This window comes from Lichenostomus cassidix, chromosome 11 (genome assembly GCF_008360975.1).
Source record: "Lichenostomus cassidix isolate B80296 chromosome 11, HeHo_3.0, whole genome shotgun sequence".
Lineage (NCBI taxonomy): Eukaryota > Metazoa > Chordata > Aves > Passeriformes > Meliphagidae > Lichenostomus > Lichenostomus cassidix.
Window position 1 is genome coordinate 1,006,915 of NC_139492.1, and position 16,709 is coordinate 1,023,623.

Genomic DNA, 16,709 nt, shown 5'->3' on the forward strand with positions numbered 1-16,709 from the left:
TTTGTCTCAAAAAATTGCCTTCCACTTGGGGAAGGACAGAGGGAGCCCCAGGGGCAGTCTGGTGGGGTGGGTGGGATGCCTGCAGCCCTCCAGCTGTGCTGTGGTCCCCCTCGGAGGGAGAGGTTCCTGAAGATGCTCACTGGGGTCTGTTTAACGGCATGGAGCAGGGCACAGCCCCACTTCCAGTGTGCCAGTGGGATCCTCGGTGCTGCCAGCATCAGGTGGGCACTGCAACGAGCCCAGCAGGGCCCTGCCCCAGCTCCTGCCCTGGGAAGGGGAAGGACAGTGGCTGGAAACCCAGGTTGTCCAGGGGGATGCCAAAGGCTGTCAGCTTTGCCTCGAAGGTCCGCAACATGTCATTGTGTGCCTGCGAGGGAAGGGTACTCGTCAGCCCCTCTGTCAGCAGAGGGGGGCTCCCTGCACCCCCCAGTCCCACTTCCATCCCCCAAGCCACAGCCATAGAATCACAGAATTGCTTGGGAAACGCCTCTAAAATCATCAGGTCCAACTGTTCCCCCAGCAGTGCCAAGGCCAGCACTAACCCATGTCCCCAAGTGCTATATCCACACGGTTCTTAAACCCCTCCAGGATTTCTCCCTACCCTTACCTTGCAGACTCGGGCCAACTGGAGCTGCAGGTCCTGGATGGTGGCATTCTTGGAACTGAGCACATCCTGTGAAAGGAGACTGGGATGAGGCTGCTCTGCCCAGCCCTGGGGACACTGTGGCCATGCCACGGGTGGATGTGGCATGGCAGAGCACACAGAGGAGCTGCAGTGCGAGCGAAGTGGCCAGCAGCACGGCCTGGCAGGTGGCCACCACCCTGCCCCCTCCGAGTGGCACTGCCAGGGACAGCCAGCCCCGGGCAGGGACAGGGAGCTCGCAGATGAACACGACAGCCATCCCAGTCTGCCCCGCTGTGTGGGGAGTGCTGGCAGCACCTGCTCCAGCAGCACCTCCCTGCCGCCGCGGCACCACGGGAATTACAGGGACCCAGGCTCCCTGAGGCAGCTGAGAGGAGGAATTCAGGGACCCCAGCAGCTGCAGGAGAGCCCGACGCCAGTGACGCCATCCCAGGAATGTGTTTTCCTTCCACCTGCTGGGAGGTGACACATCCACTGCCTGTCCCACAGGCCTGCTACACATCCCAGAGCATCCCAGAGCTTCCCTGCCACCCCCGCAGCAGGGACCTGGGTGGGGACAAGCAGGAGGGCACCAGGCGTTGGAGCTCTCATTCCCTGTGTCTGTGCCCAACCTGCAGCAAGCACTGCTCCCTGGTTCCAGCTGTGGCAGGCTGCAGGAATGTGGGTCTCCAGGCTCTCTGCAGAGGTATTTTTAGCACGGCAGACACCGCAGAGCCCCAGGATCCCATCTGCACTGTCCCCATGGCCAGGCAAGGCTCACCAGGTGCAATACCCCTCTGCACAGAGCCTCTGGGTGCCACCAGACCCACTGGCAGCCACCTGTGCTGGCTGGCAGTGACATGGAGCCTGCAGCCATGCTCCTCAAAACAAGCCCCACCTGAGGGACAGATCAGTGCCAAACTCTGACACCTACACACTCCGCTCTCGAGGCACAGCTGAGTGCCCCGCGGCACCGCGCATGGCCCTGGGAGTGCCAGGAACGAGTGATGCACCACCTGCAGCCACGCAGGATGGGGACCAGTGCATTCCAGGGGCTGCAGGCACCCCACAGTGGGCTCTGCCCCACAAATCCAGCCCTCACTAGGCCCCAATACCTCCAGCTTGTGCGAGACCAAGGAGAGAGTGCTGGGATCGAGTTTGGAGGCTGAAACGACCTCGCTGAGCTCCACCTCCTTCTTCTCCAGGAAGCTGAGGAGTCCCTGCAACTTCCTCTCCAGGAGCAGGTTCTTGAACCCGGTTTTCTGCTGCACCTCATTAATGGCTTTGGTGAACTTGTGATAGAGCTCATCTCGCTCTGCCTGGACCTGCTCCGGGACACAGCACAGTGTCACAGCACCCTCAGGACCCCAGGGGACATGGGGGCCTGCACAAGGCTGACTGGGGTCTGCATAATGGTGTGGAGCACAAATGGGACAGAAAACTGGTCCAGCAGTTCAGCCTGGCTGTTCCCCATGGCACCTGCAGCCCGCAGGGAAAGCAGGTGCTGCAGCACAGCTTCCCTCCCTCCCTCCTTCCCTCCTTCTCTCCCTCCCTCCATGGTGCAGCACCTGCGCTTTTCCTCCTCCTCCTCCTCCCCTCCAGGCATGGAATGCCCCAACGGGCTCTCTGCAGCACCAATTCAGACCCCAGTGAGGGCCCCCCAGCACACAGGGGTCTCTCCTCTCATCTCCACAGCTGGCAGCAGTCCCTGGCTCTCAGCTAGTTAATAAGTGTCCTAATTAGGACACAGTCTCTCCTCCAAAGCCTATTTCTGAACGCTCCGAATCTGGCGCTGTCTTAATGATGGATTGTTAATGAGGCCTCGGATCAATGTTCATATTCCTGGGGATTTCTACGCATTGCAAATGAGCTCTCTCCTGCCTCAACAGATTTATCTGGGTTAGCTGGGGGGGAGAACTTGCTCTGCAGGGCTCATCCTGAGCCACCCCAGAACAACGAGAGGGAGAGACCCTGGAACGCTGGCAGAAGGAGGGGTCCATGGCAATCTCCCCTTGGCTCTGCCCCACACAGCTCCAGCAGCCCAGGGGCCCCGCTGGAGCGTGCATGATTGCTTAGCAAAGGACAAGGCCAGGCCTGTCTGCTGACCGTGGGAGAGGCCAGAGCTGGGAGCAGCTTTGCTGGGAGCAGCGGTTATCACCCGACTCTGGATTAGCTTTGGAAAGCCCTTGGCTAAGCACAGGCTCTGCTAAGCCCCACGCCCTGTCCTCTGCAGAGCGTTTGCAGAAGGTTTGGAGAGGGAGTGGGATGCCCAGCCCTACCTGCAGGTCTCACCTTACTGAACCGCTGCTCCAGCACCTCGTGTTCCCACTGAAGGTCCTTCAGTTCCTTCTGGGTGATTTTCAGATGGGCTTTGGAGTTCTGTGAATGGGAAGGGAGAGTTAAAGAGCACAGGATTGTCTGGGAAGTGTTGGGAATGTATTCTGGGGAGGGGAGTAAGCAGCAGACGGAAAACCAAACAGCACCCACACCAATCCCTCTACAGTGGGGCTGGTCTCCCTTCCAGTCTCTCTTTGAATGCTCAGCTGAGATACCACAAATGCACAGTAAGCAGAACAGGACTTGCTTTGCCCAGCAATCACAGCACACCAAGCAGCAGAGGTCAGTGTTTTCCCTCCAGGAATGAGCCCATGAAAGGACAGGGCTGGCCACTCACCGTCAGGGCCTCCTTGTCCCTATAATAGTGAACCAACTTCTTTTGCAGCTCAGCCACCAGCTCCTGGGCCTCCTGCAGTGGCTCTGTCAGCTTCTTGTTCTGGAGCAGCACATCTGCCTTCTCCTTTTCCAAGACAGTCTCCTTCTTCTTCAAGTCTTCCACCTGCTCCTGTTCTTGGGAACACAAGTGCCGGCTCCTGGGAGCTGCCCAACCCCTCAGAGTCCCCCATACACTCAGGACATCCTCCCTGCTCATGTGCTGGTGTACAGGCCACCAGCAGCACCCACACTGACACCTGGGAACTGCCAGATCCAGGGGAGGATCCAGGAGACCCTGGCAGAAGCAGTCCCTGGGTGGAGGGGTGACACAGGGACGGGCAATACCTTCAGGAGGTTGATAAGTGTCATGTTTTTGGCAGTGATATCATTATAGTAGTTCTTGATGGCACCAAAAGCCCCCTCGTGGTTCCCTATCAGCTCGCTGATCTGGGTGTTCTTCCTCTCCTCCAGCTCATGGATCTCCGTCTTCCTCCGCAGGTCCATCTCATCCCGCAGTGCCTGCATCTTCTTGGTGTACTTGGCCTCCATCTCTGGGGGTAAAATTGTCAGAGCTGGGGAAAAACTGGCTGAAACTGGGGAGGAAAAGTGACCAGAATGGGGAAGGGAGAAAAACAGCCATAACTGAGGGAAACCTGGCCAAAACTGTGTGGGGCGGGACGAGCTGGAATTGGGAGAGAGAAACAGCCAGAACTGGAAGGCAAACTGGACAGATCTGGGGAGGAAAAACAGCTGGAACTTGTGGGGAAAACTGGCCAGAACCTCAGGGCGGGGAGATCAGCCAGAACGGGGGTGGGAAACCGACCAGAACTGGGAGGAAAAAAGCAGCCAGAACTCGGAAGGAAAAAATGGCCAGAACTGGGGGGAGCCTTCCCCCATCTGCTCGAGGTGCTGCTTGGGAGTCAGAAGCAGCTCTCCCTGTCATGCTTCCATGGGATCTGCCTCATGCCCTGACCTTTGGCCTGCAACTCAAAGTCGCTGCGTAGCCGGGCCATCTCCTCCTCGTGTTTCTGTGAGGAAGAAGCTCCATGTTAGAAGAAACAACCAAATCCCAAGTCAGCCCATCCCCAGGGATTCCCTCCCGCTCTCTGTGAAAGGATTCTGATCCCATGCTGATGCAAACAGTGGCTCGGAGGTTCTGCAGTTGCTCTCACAGCTCCCCGCTGTAGGAGAGGGGTCACTCAGGAATCCCTTCTCCCCTTTCCTGCACCAGAAATCACATCCCATCCCACAGAGAGACCCAGGGAGGCAAGATCCCACTTCTGCTCCCACCCTGGGGCTGAGGCACCTCACAGGTGGCTCCAGCCCAGCCAGGGACGTACCAAGCAGAGGTTCGTAACTGCTGCCTCATTGGCCAATTCCTGCTCCTTCAGCTTCACATTCAAGGAACGCTTCTCTTTCCACAGCTCCTGCTCCTGGTCCCAGTGGTCCTTCTGGGCCCGCTTCAGGGACAGGATTCCCTCTGCCTTCAGCTCTGTCAGGCTCGCCTGCTGCTCGTGCAACAGGTGCTTCACCTTCTGCTTGTACACCTAAGGACAGGGCAGAGACCAGGTGAGGGGCTCAGTAGGAGACACCCAGAGCTGGGATGCTGGTGAGACATTCCTGGTTTGCGTCCTGCCTAGCTCCTCCTCCTCCTCAGAGCTGCCCAAGGCTCACCTGGAGCCCTTCAGCCCCACCTTGATCTCCACTTGGTGCCGCTCCTCTGCCTCCTCCATCTCCCGATCCTTGTTCCGCAGCTCCACTTTCTTCTCCTCCAGCTCCCGGCGGGTGATTTCCCAGTAGTTCTGAATCCTGTTACACTCCAGCTGGAACGAGTTCCGCTCTTGCCTCTCCCGGTCCATCTCCTCCCGGAGACGCTTGACGTGCTCCAGAAGCTGCAAAGCCGAGAGGAAGAGCCAGTTAAGGGTAAGGGAGGCCTTGGGACAGGTGCCTTTGGAGACTCCATGTCTCAGATCTGGCAGGACATGGTGGTTGTCACTAGTGTGGAGCTGTGGAGGTCTGTGGGAGCAGAGCCCTACCCCCCCACCCTCCTGTCAGGGAGTTGTGCAGAGCCAGAAGGTCCCTTTGAGCCTCCTTTCCTCCACACTGAGTCCCCCCAGCTCCTTGTGCTCCAGACCCTTCTCCAGTTTTGTTCCCTTCCCTGGACACACACCAGCCACTCAGTGTCTTTCTCATCATGAGGGGCCCCAGGATGCCAGATGTGGTCTCAGCAGTGCCCAGAACACAGGGCTGGAGAGCAGAGGGTGGCATGAGGAGGCTGCTCCTTCCAGGAACAGCAAGAACCCCCCTCCCCAGCCCCAGACAGGCATCAGTGACACAAACCCTCCCTGCTCGTCTCTGTCACCCTCTGCACCTGTTGTCCCCGGAGCTGGGGCCAGGCGCCATGCAGGGGTCCCGACAGCTATTCTTACATGAGAAACGTCCTCCTCCCCAGAGGGCGGCCTGGAGGACTTCTCACCTGCTCCCTGCTCATGTTCTCCGGGTCCGAGGCATCCACAGCGCCTTTCCCTTTCCCTTTCCCTTTCTTTTTGGGTGCCTGAGGACAGAAAGCCAAACACAGGAGGTGAATGGGTGAGGAGGAAACTGTGCTGCTCAGGGCCCCCGTGCCGGCCCCGGAGCATCTCTGCTCTCACGGCAGGGACGGGGCGACAACGGCGACACGGAGCCGGGAGCCGCGGGAGAAGCCTGGAAGCCGCTCGGAGCCCCGCGGCTCATGCGCTGCCCCTGCCGAAGCGGCTCCGTGGTGACCCTCTGGGCACAAAACACCTGTACCCAAAGTAACGCCTCAGAAGCGTCACCGCAGCGCGGGGAACGACGCCGAGGGGCTCTGCACCTTCCCCGGGAGCGGACCGGGACAGGACGGGGCTCGCCAACATCGGGGCGCGGGGAAGGCCGAGCTCCACCGTCCTCCCCTGCCCGCACGCCCCGGCTGCAGGGGACCCTTCAGCAGCCGGTTCTATCCCCGGCCCCATTTCTCCCGATCCCGATCTCAGCCCCGGGCCGGGCCTGGCTCCGCTCTCACCATGGCGGCGGCCGGCGGCACCGCTGTCTCCGAGCAACGGATGGGCAAATCCCGCGAGAGGCTGACGAAATCTCGCGAGAGGGGCGCTGCATCCCCTAGCAACGCCACGCTCCGCCCTGGCAACGGAGGCGGGGCCAGAGGGACGGGGCGGGAGACAGGGAGGGGACAGCGGGGAGAAGCGGGGGGACACCGTGGGGACCGGGCGGAGAGGAGGCGGCGGGCGGCGGTTGGAGGGAACGGGAGGACCGAGGGACTCGAGCGGTTCGGGGGCAACGGGAGACAGGGGTAGTTCGGGGGGGACTGGGGGGACAAACCCGGGGGGTCCCGCGGTGTCCGGCACAGGCCGCTCGCAGCCCCGCGCCCCGGGCTGTCCCCTCCGCTGGGATACCGCGGTTCTGCTCTCGTAGCCCCCTGGTGCCGCTGCACCCCCGGTCCCCGTGTACCCCCCGCTCTTCCCGGTCCCCTCCGCGCCCTCCCTTGTCCCCCCGGTGCTTCCCGCCCTCGGCCCCGCCCATCCCGGTGTCCCCGCCCCGGTGTCCCCGCCCCCGCCGCGGCGGGCAGGACCGTGCGGGCTGCGGGCTGGCACCGGGCCCGCCCAGCACCGGACCGGCACCGGCACCGGCATCAGACCCGACCCCGGCCCATGGCGGCTCCGGCAGCGGCCGCCACCGCAGGTGAGGGCGGGGGGGCGGAGGGGGAGGCACGGGCCGGCACGCCCATCACCGTGGAACCGGGCCGGGCCCCGCCAGGCGGACAAGGAGATCTAGGGCGGGGGTGCAAGGGGAGGGGGGTGCATGGGGGGGCGAGTTGGGGTGCAAAGGGGGCGATTTTGCACCGGGGCCGTGCGGGGCCGGCGGCAGGGGGAGGGGGATGTTGGGGGGGCGGGGACAGGACATCGAGGGGTCTGTGCAGGGACAGTCTGGGATGGAGGGGGAGGGCAGTGGGGTGCCCAGGGAACGTGGCGGGACACGGGGGTGTTCAGGACCTCGGAGGGAGCACTGGAGTACCCGGGGGACATGGGGGGCAGTGGGATGCTCGCAGGATGTGGGGGTGCAGAGGGGCGACAAGGGGGGCGGTGGGGTGGCCAGGGGGTCAGACGGAGCAGTGGAGTGCACTGGCAACTTGGGGTTTCAGTGGGGTGCCCAGGGAACCCCTGGGTGTAGAGGAGGGTGTAGAGGAGCAGTAGACTGCTCACAGGACGTGAAGGAACAGTGGAGTGCCCAGGGGATGTGGGAAGCAGTAGGATACCTTGGAGACATCCCGCACAGCTGTGCTAGTGCCGGTGTGCGGAGGGACTTGGGGACGGGGAGGTGGCTATGCTGGTGCAGCTGAGGGGGGGCCCGGCATTCTGGAGGGAGCGCCCGCTATTCTGGGGGGGCTGCACCTGGTGACAGAGGCTGTACCAGGGCTCGCCTGCACGCCCATCCCTCTCGCGTGTGCCCCGCACACGACTGAGCCGTAGCCACCAGCATGGGGCAGCCCCGGCCGGGGCACCGGGGGCAGTGGGACACCGGGCCCTTGAGGGGACAGTGCCACCGAGGAGGGCTGCGGGTGCCGGGGGGTGACCGGAGCCATGGGGTGCCGGTACCGGCGACTGCCCGGCTCTGCGGTTGCCGTGAGTCAGCACACGGCGTGCGGGAGAGATCCCTGATCCGGCTCCGCTCCCGCCAGGCAGCCGGTGAGCCCAGGCCGGAGCGGGCGGTGTGGCCGGTGACACTGCTGGTGACACGGCCGGTGGCACGGCGGGACCATGCAGGCGGAGGCCAGAGGGGAATTCTGCAGCCGGGACCAGCGCCCTGGTGGGTGCGGGCGTTGTGGGGGCACGGGGGGGCCGTGCTCCATACGGTGAAACGGCACGGTGTCACTCACCGGGGCTGGGCACTGCGCGGGGTGAGCTGGCGGGAGAGGACAAGAGCAGGCGGCCCCCGTGTCCTCCCCGGGAGGATCTTCACAGCTCTGGAGCGGGATGAGGACCCCATTCCCTGGCCCGAGGGAACGTGCCGTCAGCGCAGGGTGCCTGGTGCCACCCTCCGGGGTCAGGATGTGGCAGAGCCAGTGTCGGGGCAGAGGGCTGGTCTCCCACTGGTGTCCTGCCGATGTCCTGCAGCTCCACGTGCCAGTAGCAGGAACACTCCATAACATCCCTTTCCCATTTGGGTTGGAGGGTTCTGTCCCTGCCCCGCTGTCACCATCCTGGTGGGAGGGAGGTGATGCCCATCCCCGTGCCGTGTCACCCAGTAACGCGGTGGTGGCATGGCCTGGTGGTGGCACGTGGTGGCACCGACCTCGGGGGGACAGGGTGCTGTGTTCCCCGGTGCTGCCCTGGGCACACAGGGCCACCTCCCACCCTCAGTGCCCGCTCAGCCCCGAGACACGGCCGTGCCACCACTGTGTGTCACAACCGCGGGCTGTACCACCACCGTGTGCCATGACCCTGTGCCATAACCATGACCATGTGCCACGGCCGCCTGGTCCCACCGGCTCTTCCCGGGGACAATCCCAGCACAATCCGCCCTTGTCCGGGCCTCGGCACAGGCTGCGCTTTGTCTCGCCGACACAAAGGGGCTGTGCGGGGAGGGGGGCGCGGGGCGGGGGGTGGGGGCTGCCAGCTGCCGGCACGAGGGTCTCGGGCAGCTCTGCCCGTCCCCCCAGTCCTCCCAGGGGTCCTGCTGTCCCCGGCCCCTCAGCCGGGCACCCCGTGAGTGCTGGGGGACCCCAGGAGGAGCTGCCCTCACTGACGCGGAAGGTGCTGATGTGGCAGAGCTTGGCAAGGAGCCACTGGTCCCGGAGCGCCCTGCAGGGACTCCCACCCATGGGCCGGCCCAGGAGACCCCTCGAGTCCCCGCGGAGGAGCAGGGTGGCATCCCCATCCCCAATGCTGGCCTGCTACAGGTCACCGAGCGCCGACGTGAGTGTGGTTCTGAGCTGGGGTCCCTGCCTGTCCCTGCACCCCCTGCCAGCTCCTGCCTGTGCCTGAGGTCCCCTCCTTTATCCCTGGGGTGTCTGCCTGCCCATAGCATCCCCTGCCCATCACCAGCACCTCGTGTCTGCTCCAGGGTTTCCTGCCTCATCCTGGCCTTCTTTGCCATTCCCTGGGGTCTCCTGCCTGCCCTCAGTCTTCTGTCATCCACTTGTCCCTGGGGTCTCCTTCCTGTCCCTGGGGTTCCCTGACACCCGTGGGGTCCTCCGCTAGACCCCAGCCAGTCATGGCCTCCTCCAAGCCCCTCATCCCCCCAGCTCCCTGGGCCCCGAGCACCAGACCCCCGTCACCCCCCTGGGGGACATCGGTGGGTCCCCAGCCCCTCCCCGGTGCCCGCAGAGCCCCTGAGCAGCGTGTCCTCGCTGGAGGTGCACTTCGACCTGCTGGACCTGACAGAGCTGACGGATATGTCGGACCAGGAGCTGGCCGAGGTCTTCGCCGACTCCGACGAGGAGAACGTGGCGGGAGAGACGCCCGGCGGTGAGCGGGGCTCCGGGGCCGCCGGTCCCGGTCTGTCTGCCCGTCCCGGTGCGTCGCTGACCGCCCACCCGGCCGTGCGTCCCGCAGGGCTGCAGCCGCCGGCGGTGCCCCGGGCCGGTTACCTGCGCTCACCCTCCTGGACCCGCGCGCGGGAGCAGGGCCGGGACAAGAAGCACCTGAGCGACCCTGAGCTGCCGCCGGGACCCCCGGATGCCTTCCTGCCCGCCGAGCGCCCGCGGGAGCCGTAGGGACAAAACCCGCCGGGGGACACCGGGATACGCCGGTGCTGGTCCCGTCGGTATCGATGGAGCCCGTCCCCGGGCGGAGGACTCCCGTTAGCCCGCCCGGAGGGCAGAGGCGGCCGCAGCCCCGCGGCGGGGAAGCACCGGGGCTGCCCTCAGCTGGTGACCCGCGGTCCCGGGGGGAAACCGGGCCGGTCCCACCGGACCCCGGGAGCGGCACGGCCTTGGTTGCCGGGAGCGGCGGGTGGGGCAGGACGGGACGAGTCGCACGGCTCAGAGCGGCCCGACGGAGCGCGGCCGGTGCCGGTGCCCGCCCGGTTCTGATGTAGCAGTGCTGTGATCCGGTAAAACCGACCGACCGACCCACCGCCGGCCTCTGCCCGTCTGCGCTGCCGCGGAAGGGAGCGGGAGGGGTTGGGGACACAGAACACCTCGGGAGCACCGGGGAGGCGGGGGGCCCGGCCGGTACCGGGGCAGTGGCCCCTCCCGATGAGCGGGAGACAGGCGGTGACTGCGGCACATCCCCGATAACGTCACGCAGTGCAATTTTATCCCACGGGCGTTGCTGGACCGGGGACCAGCCCGGGGCCGGATCGGTCCCGGTGCTTGCCCCGCGGCAGCCCCAGCCTCGGCGGGACTCCTGGGCTGCCATCCCCGGGCATTCGCATATCCTGCCCGTGCCCCCGGTGCCCCCCGCCGCCCCCCGAAGCAGGGACACGAGTCCTGGGTTGCGCAAAGAGGCTCGTTAATGCTACAGGAAACACCGGGGAGAAGGGGAGGCAGCAGCTCCACTCCGCACCCGGTTCAGCCCGGGGAAGCCCCCCGCAATACCCCCCGGGCTCGGCCATGGTAACGGCAGTGCCATGGGTTGGGGAGGGACCAGATTCCGGTCTGAGTGTGTGGGGCTTGGTCTCGTCCTGGTGCCAGGGCTGAGCTTTCCTGACAGCACCTGTCACCCCAGGACAGCACAGCACCAGCCCTGGCCTGCACCCCATGCCTGCCCGTTCCAGGTAGGGACAGCAGGAGCCGCTGTGGGGCCTTAACCGGATCCCAGTTAACCGGATCCTGCCCCTCCGGCAAGGCTCTCTATGCTACAGGGGTCCACCAGTGATTCTCCTTCTGTCAGTGCTGCCATTCCCATGAGCAGAGGGTCCCAGAGCGAGGGCCACCCCATGAGGCTGATTGCATCCATCCCAGGGTCCTGTGGTGGGTGGGGGGCAGCCTTGGGCCTGACACCCCACCATGGGGCCAAACCCCTCTCAGGGCTCTCCCTCCGTGCCGGAGTCCTGGAACAGGGATTGTTTCCGCAGGCTCAGCCGGGCACACCGGGGGCAGGTCGTGGAGTTGTCATAGTAGCAGTCCCTGGAGGGGAAGGGACAGTGTTGGGTCATCCCTGCCACCCTCATGTCCCCACATCCCGCCCCAGTGTGTCAGTACCTGTGGAAGACAGCAGAGCAGTCGGCACAGACCGAGGTGTGGCTGTCAAAGGGGAAGAGCACGTCGCCCTCCCGGCACAGCTCGCAGACAAAGCCTTTGGCCTGGCATCGCTGGGGGAGCAGGCAGGAGGTGACAATGGTGACCCTGCCAACCCTCCACGGGCCCCACAGGAGTCTCCCCACGGCTCTGCCCCACAGCATGGGCTCACCTCACAGTCCAGCTTGATGTGCTTGGCAAAGAGTGTGTGGATCTCGGTGAGGGAGCAGCCGAGGCGCCCGGCCTCGATGTCGATCAGGTCCTGCAGCGAGTACATCTCATCATTCTCCACAAAGTGCTGCCGGTCCTGCAACTGTGGGCAAATGGGTCACTGTGACTGTCACCGCTGTGTGACTGCCACTGCCATGCCTGGCCCTGGCTCCCCAACCTGACCTGTAGCAGCAGCCGCGCCTCCATTGCCTCCTTGCAGGTGATGAAGTAGGGCTTCATCAACAGGATGTCCTGGCGCAGCTTCTGCAGGGCACAGGATGGGATGGGGTGGGGTGGGATGGAAATGAGGATAGGAATGGGTGTGGGGGCAGAGATGGGACGAGGGGCAGGATTGGGACAGGGGCAAGGATGAGAGGGAGACAGTGTGAGAATGGGACAAGATGGGGATGGGAATGAGGACAGGAATGGGATGGAAATGGGGACAGGAATGGGAATAGGAATTAGGACAGGGATGGAATGGGAATGGGGACAGGAATGGGAACAGGAATAGGGCCATAGAGAAAAGGGCAATAGCAGGGGCAGGATGAGGATTGGGATGGGGACAGGGTTGGGAACGGGATAGAGACAGGAGCATGACAAGAGCAAGACCAGATTGGGTCAAGTTCATCCCTGTAACAATCTGGGCACCCTCTGCCCCAAACCTCCCACGTCACCTTGCTCCCTCTCTGTGGGACCCAGTGGATGCCACTGGGGTCCCCCTACCTCCTGCTCACCCTACACACCCTCTATGTTGTCCCCTGCCCTTGTGGGGTGTCCTCCCCAGTTCCTGCACTCACCCGGATCTCCACCAGCTCCTCCACGTAGTTGAAGAGCAGTGGGTTGATCTCCCGCAGCTTCAGCACTGGCCGTGACACCATCAGTGCCAGGTACCTCATGCTGCACCGCGACACCTGCCCGACACCAGGGCCACCGTCACCCCCACACTTGTCAGCCCTGCTGCCACCACCCGTGGACCCCTGTTAGGGACCCATCACAGGGACAGGGCCCTGGGGACTTGGCTTCCCCTCAAGTGATCTCTGCCCAGCAACCCCCATAACCAGGGACACGGCCCCTAAGACCAGGGATGTGGTCCCCCAAGTGACCTCTACATAAGGGACATGCCCACCAGGGACTCCTGTGACAAAGGACAAAGCTCCCACGTCACCTCTACCCATGGATGCAGCCCCCAGGGACCCCGATGACCAAGGACACAATCCCCCACAAGTGGCCTCTACCCAGGACCACTGTCCCAAGGGACTTCTGTGACAACCCAGGGTCCCCCAACCCCATGCCAGGGGCACCTTGCGGGGTTCAAAGTCCCAGTTGTGGATGGCACGGGCAGGCACCACGGCCAGGTCGTTCCAGTGGCAGCTGGAGCAGTAGTAGAGGCCTGTGTAGTCGCACTGTCGGGCCTCACTGGGCACTCCCCCTGCGGTGGCACAGGGCTGGCACAGGGCTGGCATTGACACCACCCCACTCTCTGCTCACCCCACACCCTGTGTGCCCTCGACACCCAGCAACACCTGGGGACATGGTGAGGCCCCAGTGTCACCTTCCCCAGCTCCCCATAGCTCCCAGCCCCCAGAGCCCCAACCTCCAGCTCCCACGAGCCCCACACACCTCCCACCCCGCAGCCCCTCAGCCCCAGCCAGTCCCAGTCAGCTCTCCCCAGCCCCACAAGCTCCCACCTCCCATCCAGCCTCACAACCCCTCAGCCCCACACAGCTCCATGAAGCCCCCAGCCCAACAGAGCTCCCAGTTCATTCCAGCCCCATATTCCCCAGCCCCACAGAGCTCCCAACCACCAGCTACCCCCTCAGCCCTAGTTTCCCCCAGCCCCACAGAGCCCAGCTACCCCCAGGCCTCCCAGCTCCCCCCAGCCCCACAGCATGCCCCAGTCCCCCAGCAGCAGTGGGGGCTCACGGAGGGAGATGGGGGCTCGGCACTCAGCACAGCGATAGTCCTGGCTGTCCAGTCCGCTCTCGGGGCAGATGCTGAGCTGGTACTCGGCTTGGTGGCTCACCTGGGCCCTCACACACGGCCGGCTCACCAGCGGCAGGCACTTGCTGTGACACCGGTAGTAGCAGCCTGGGGCGCACAGGTGGGTGTCAGTGTGGGGATGGGGGGGACAGAGACACGGACAGGGTGTCCCAGACCCACCTGTGCAGGTGTACCAGGTCTGGATGAGCCCCCAGATGATGGTGCTGCACTTGTCACACATCTGCTTGACGCTCTTGCTCTTCTCCTTGTAGAAGCGATGCTCCAGGACCACCCGGATGTTGGGCTCATCCTCGCCAGGGTCCTGCAGGGGGAAAGGGGGTCAGAAGAGAAGTAAAGAATCATAAAATGGTTTGGGTTGGAAGGGACCTTAAAGCTCATTCTGTTCTACCCCCTGCCAGGGACAGGGACACCTTCTACTATCCCAGGTTGCTCCAAGCCCATCCAACCTGGCCTTGAACGCTTCCAGGGATGGGTGTCAGCATGGAGCCCCCCCCCAGTTCCTGCCCCAACCCTGGTCCCAGCCCCAGTCCCACCTTCAGCTCCTGCAGCTTGAGGCGGAGGTGGATGAGCCGAACCACCGCGTCCTTCTGCCGCTCCGAGTGCTCGGGCAGCGCCAGGATCACCCGCTTGCACTCCTCGATGGCCCGGCGCAGCTGTGGCACGTCTGACGCCAGGATCAGCCCCTGCCACCACAGCCAGAGGAGGAGAAGGGTGAGCTGAGCCTCCCACATCACCCTCCCATCCCCACAACACCCACCCCACTCACCACGGGGCGGGAGAAGTGGTCCTCAGCCAGCCCCAGGTCCAGAGCACCCTCGGGGTCCCCTGGGGTGGGATCCGGCTGCTGGGCTGCAAAGTGGGATCTCATGGAGGGGCTGAATCCACCCCCAGAACAGGGGGTGCCATGGAGGCGCTGGGCCTGGTTGCCCACCCCAGTGTGGGACAGGGAGTGGGGTGGGGGGTCAGCACCCACCTGGGGCAGGGGATTCTCCATCGGGACGCTCTGGCTGCTCAGGGGTCTTGTTGAAGGGGTTGAGGTGGGCCTGGCGGAAGCGGGCCAGCCGCTCATCCGACGCCATTGCCACCGTCCTGCTGGGGAATGGACTCTGCCTCAGTTACCCCAGCACTGGCACTGTCACCAACACTGGCACCAGCACTGACACCCTGGCATCGACGCTCCAGCACTGTCACTGACTCCATCACTAACACCCCAAATACCATCACCAATCCTCCGTCACAGGAACTTGCATCCTATCAGGGAACGCACACCCTAGGACCAGCACAATCACCCTGTCACAGGCACCAATAGCAGCTCACCAACACCGACACTGTCACCAACACCCTGTCATGGCACTGATAGTCCAGCATTGGCACTAACATTCCAGCACCATCACCGACACGCCGGCACCAGCAGCAACATCATTACCAACACGTTGTCACCAGCACTGACACCCTGGCACTGACAGCCCAGCACTCGCATCCCATCAGCAGCACCAACACCTCGTCACCAGCACCGTCACTGACACCTCAACACCGACACTTCCTCACGAGCACCAACACCCAGGTACACCCGCCGGCTGTACCGCCACTGGCACCGGCACCCCAACACCAACACTGAAACCCTGTCACCGCCACTGACAGCCCTACGCGGACACCTCCTCATTGTCACTGACACCCCGGTACACCCACCGAAACCCCAACACCGCCACAAACACCGGCAAGCCGTCACCGGTGCTAACACACCGGCACCGGCATTCTGTCACAAGCACCAACACCCCAGCACCGTTCGCGTCCCCGACACCCCGGTCCTGGCAGCAACACGCCGTCTGCGTTCCCGTTCCCGTTCCCCTTCCCTTCCCCGCGGACAGACGCGTCTCTCCACCTCCCACGCCCTGCCCCGCCGCCACCGCCCGCTTCGGCCCACGGTCAGCACGTACCGGCACCGTCCCCCTGTCCCAGTCCCCGGAGGGCCCCGCTCTCCTGTCCCCCGCTGTCCCCTCGCTGTCCCCCCGCAGCCCCTCCCGCGCGCCCGCCAGGGGGCAGCGCCCCCGCCCCGCTCACCGCCGCGCGCCGCCGCGCCTGTCCGCGCGCCCCGCCCCGCCCCGCCCCTCAGCACCGCCCCGCCCCGCAGCGCCGCCCGCGCTGCTGCCCTCTGCCGGCCGGCAGACCGCACTGCGCCCGGGCGGGGCCGCTCGGCGCACCGCGACATCCGCACTGTCCCCACCCTACAGACCCACAGCTTCCATCCGCACTGTCCCCACCCTACAGACCCACAGCTTCCATCCGCACTGTCCCCACCCTACAGACCCACAGCTTCCATCCGCACTGTCCCCACCCTACAGCCCCACAGCTTCCATCCGCACTGTCCCCACCCTACAGACCCACAGCTTCCATCTGCGCTGTCCCCACCCTACAGACCCCAGCCCCACAGCTTCCATCCTCACTGTCCCCACCCTACAGCCCCACAGCTTCCATCCGCACTGTCCCCACCCTACAGCCCCCAGCCCCACAGCTTCCATCTGCACTGGCCCTAAGGCTGCAGCCCCCAGGCCCAGAACCCCCAGCCTCATCGTCCCTTGTCCCTACAGCCCCCATCCCCACCACCCTCAGCCTCCATCCCCACTGTCCCCACCCCTACGGCCTTTATTTCCAGCGTCCCATCCCCACAGCCGCCACCCCCACTGTCCCCGTTCCTATAGCCCCTTGTTCCTATAGCACTCAGCCCTATCGGCCAATGGCCTCCCAAAGGCCGGCGGCTCAGATCCGGGAGTGCCCTGGGTCCTCCACAGCTGGGCACACACGCAGCCCTGGGAAAACACCCTGCAGTCTGTGCTACCACCTCAGTTTGGGGAACAAAGGACCAACTCTGTCCTGGCACAGGGAGGTGCCTGCCACGCCTCCCCCAGCATGGAGAAGGGTGACAGTGGGGACAAAGGCACAGCCTGCCGG

General features: G+C 64.5%; 3 protein-coding genes across 7 annotated transcripts; 1 reads left to right on the forward strand and 2 right to left on the reverse strand.

Annotated features, from left to right (window-relative positions):
- On the reverse strand, nucleotides 1-6,986 carry DRC4 (dynein regulatory complex subunit 4). Its single transcript, XM_085071306.1, has 11 exons — nucleotides 6,375-6,986; nucleotides 5,811-5,888; nucleotides 5,029-5,226; nucleotides 4,675-4,881; nucleotides 4,308-4,362; nucleotides 3,680-3,885; nucleotides 3,297-3,464; nucleotides 2,915-3,001; nucleotides 1,738-1,947; nucleotides 608-673; nucleotides 1-367 (listed from the first exon to the last, which is right to left on the reverse strand). Exons 1-11 carry the CDS (start codon nucleotides 6,375-6,377, stop codon nucleotides 218-220), a joined length of 1,428 nt encoding a protein of 475 aa, XP_084927432.1. The 5' UTR covers nucleotides 6,378-6,986; the 3' UTR covers nucleotides 1-217.
- On the forward strand, nucleotides 6,901-10,443 carry DBNDD1 (dysbindin domain containing 1). Of its 3 annotated transcripts, XM_085071314.1 has the most exons (5): nucleotides 6,901-7,048; nucleotides 8,046-8,173; nucleotides 9,136-9,282; nucleotides 9,694-9,834; nucleotides 9,922-10,443. In XM_085071314.1, exons 2-5 carry the CDS (start codon nucleotides 8,125-8,127, stop codon nucleotides 10,080-10,082), a joined length of 498 nt encoding a protein of 165 aa, XP_084927440.1. In that variant the 5' UTR covers nucleotides 6,901-7,048; nucleotides 8,046-8,124; the 3' UTR covers nucleotides 10,083-10,443. The 3 variants fall into 3 exon arrangements, with proteins under 3 accessions (XP_084927440.1, XP_084927438.1, XP_084927439.1); XM_085071312.1 differs by having other exon boundaries at nucleotides 9,694-10,443; XM_085071313.1 differs by having other exon boundaries at nucleotides 8,050-8,173; nucleotides 9,694-10,443.
- A 361-nt stretch (nucleotides 10,444-10,804) lies between these two features.
- DEF8 (differentially expressed in FDCP 8 homolog) lies at nucleotides 10,805-15,860 on the reverse strand. 3 transcript variants are annotated; one of them, XM_085071308.1, is made up of 12 exons: nucleotides 15,822-15,860; nucleotides 14,734-14,849; nucleotides 14,527-14,609; nucleotides 14,294-14,443; nucleotides 13,920-14,061; nucleotides 13,683-13,847; nucleotides 13,061-13,188; nucleotides 12,557-12,670; nucleotides 11,943-12,023; nucleotides 11,722-11,862; nucleotides 11,514-11,623; nucleotides 10,805-11,438 (listed from the first exon to the last, which is right to left on the reverse strand). In XM_085071308.1, the coding sequence occupies exons 2-12, from the start codon at nucleotides 14,837-14,839 to the stop codon at nucleotides 11,336-11,338; spliced, it is 1,323 nt and encodes a 440-aa protein (XP_084927434.1). In that variant the 5' UTR covers nucleotides 14,840-14,849; nucleotides 15,822-15,860; the 3' UTR covers nucleotides 10,805-11,335. The 3 variants fall into 3 exon arrangements, with proteins under 3 accessions (XP_084927434.1, XP_084927435.1, XP_084927436.1); XM_085071309.1 differs by having other exon boundaries at nucleotides 14,734-14,852; nucleotides 15,822-15,858; XM_085071310.1 differs by lacking the exon at nucleotides 15,822-15,860 and adding an exon at nucleotides 15,698-15,715 and having other exon boundaries at nucleotides 14,734-14,852.
- Between the last annotated feature and the right edge of the window lie 849 nt (nucleotides 15,861-16,709).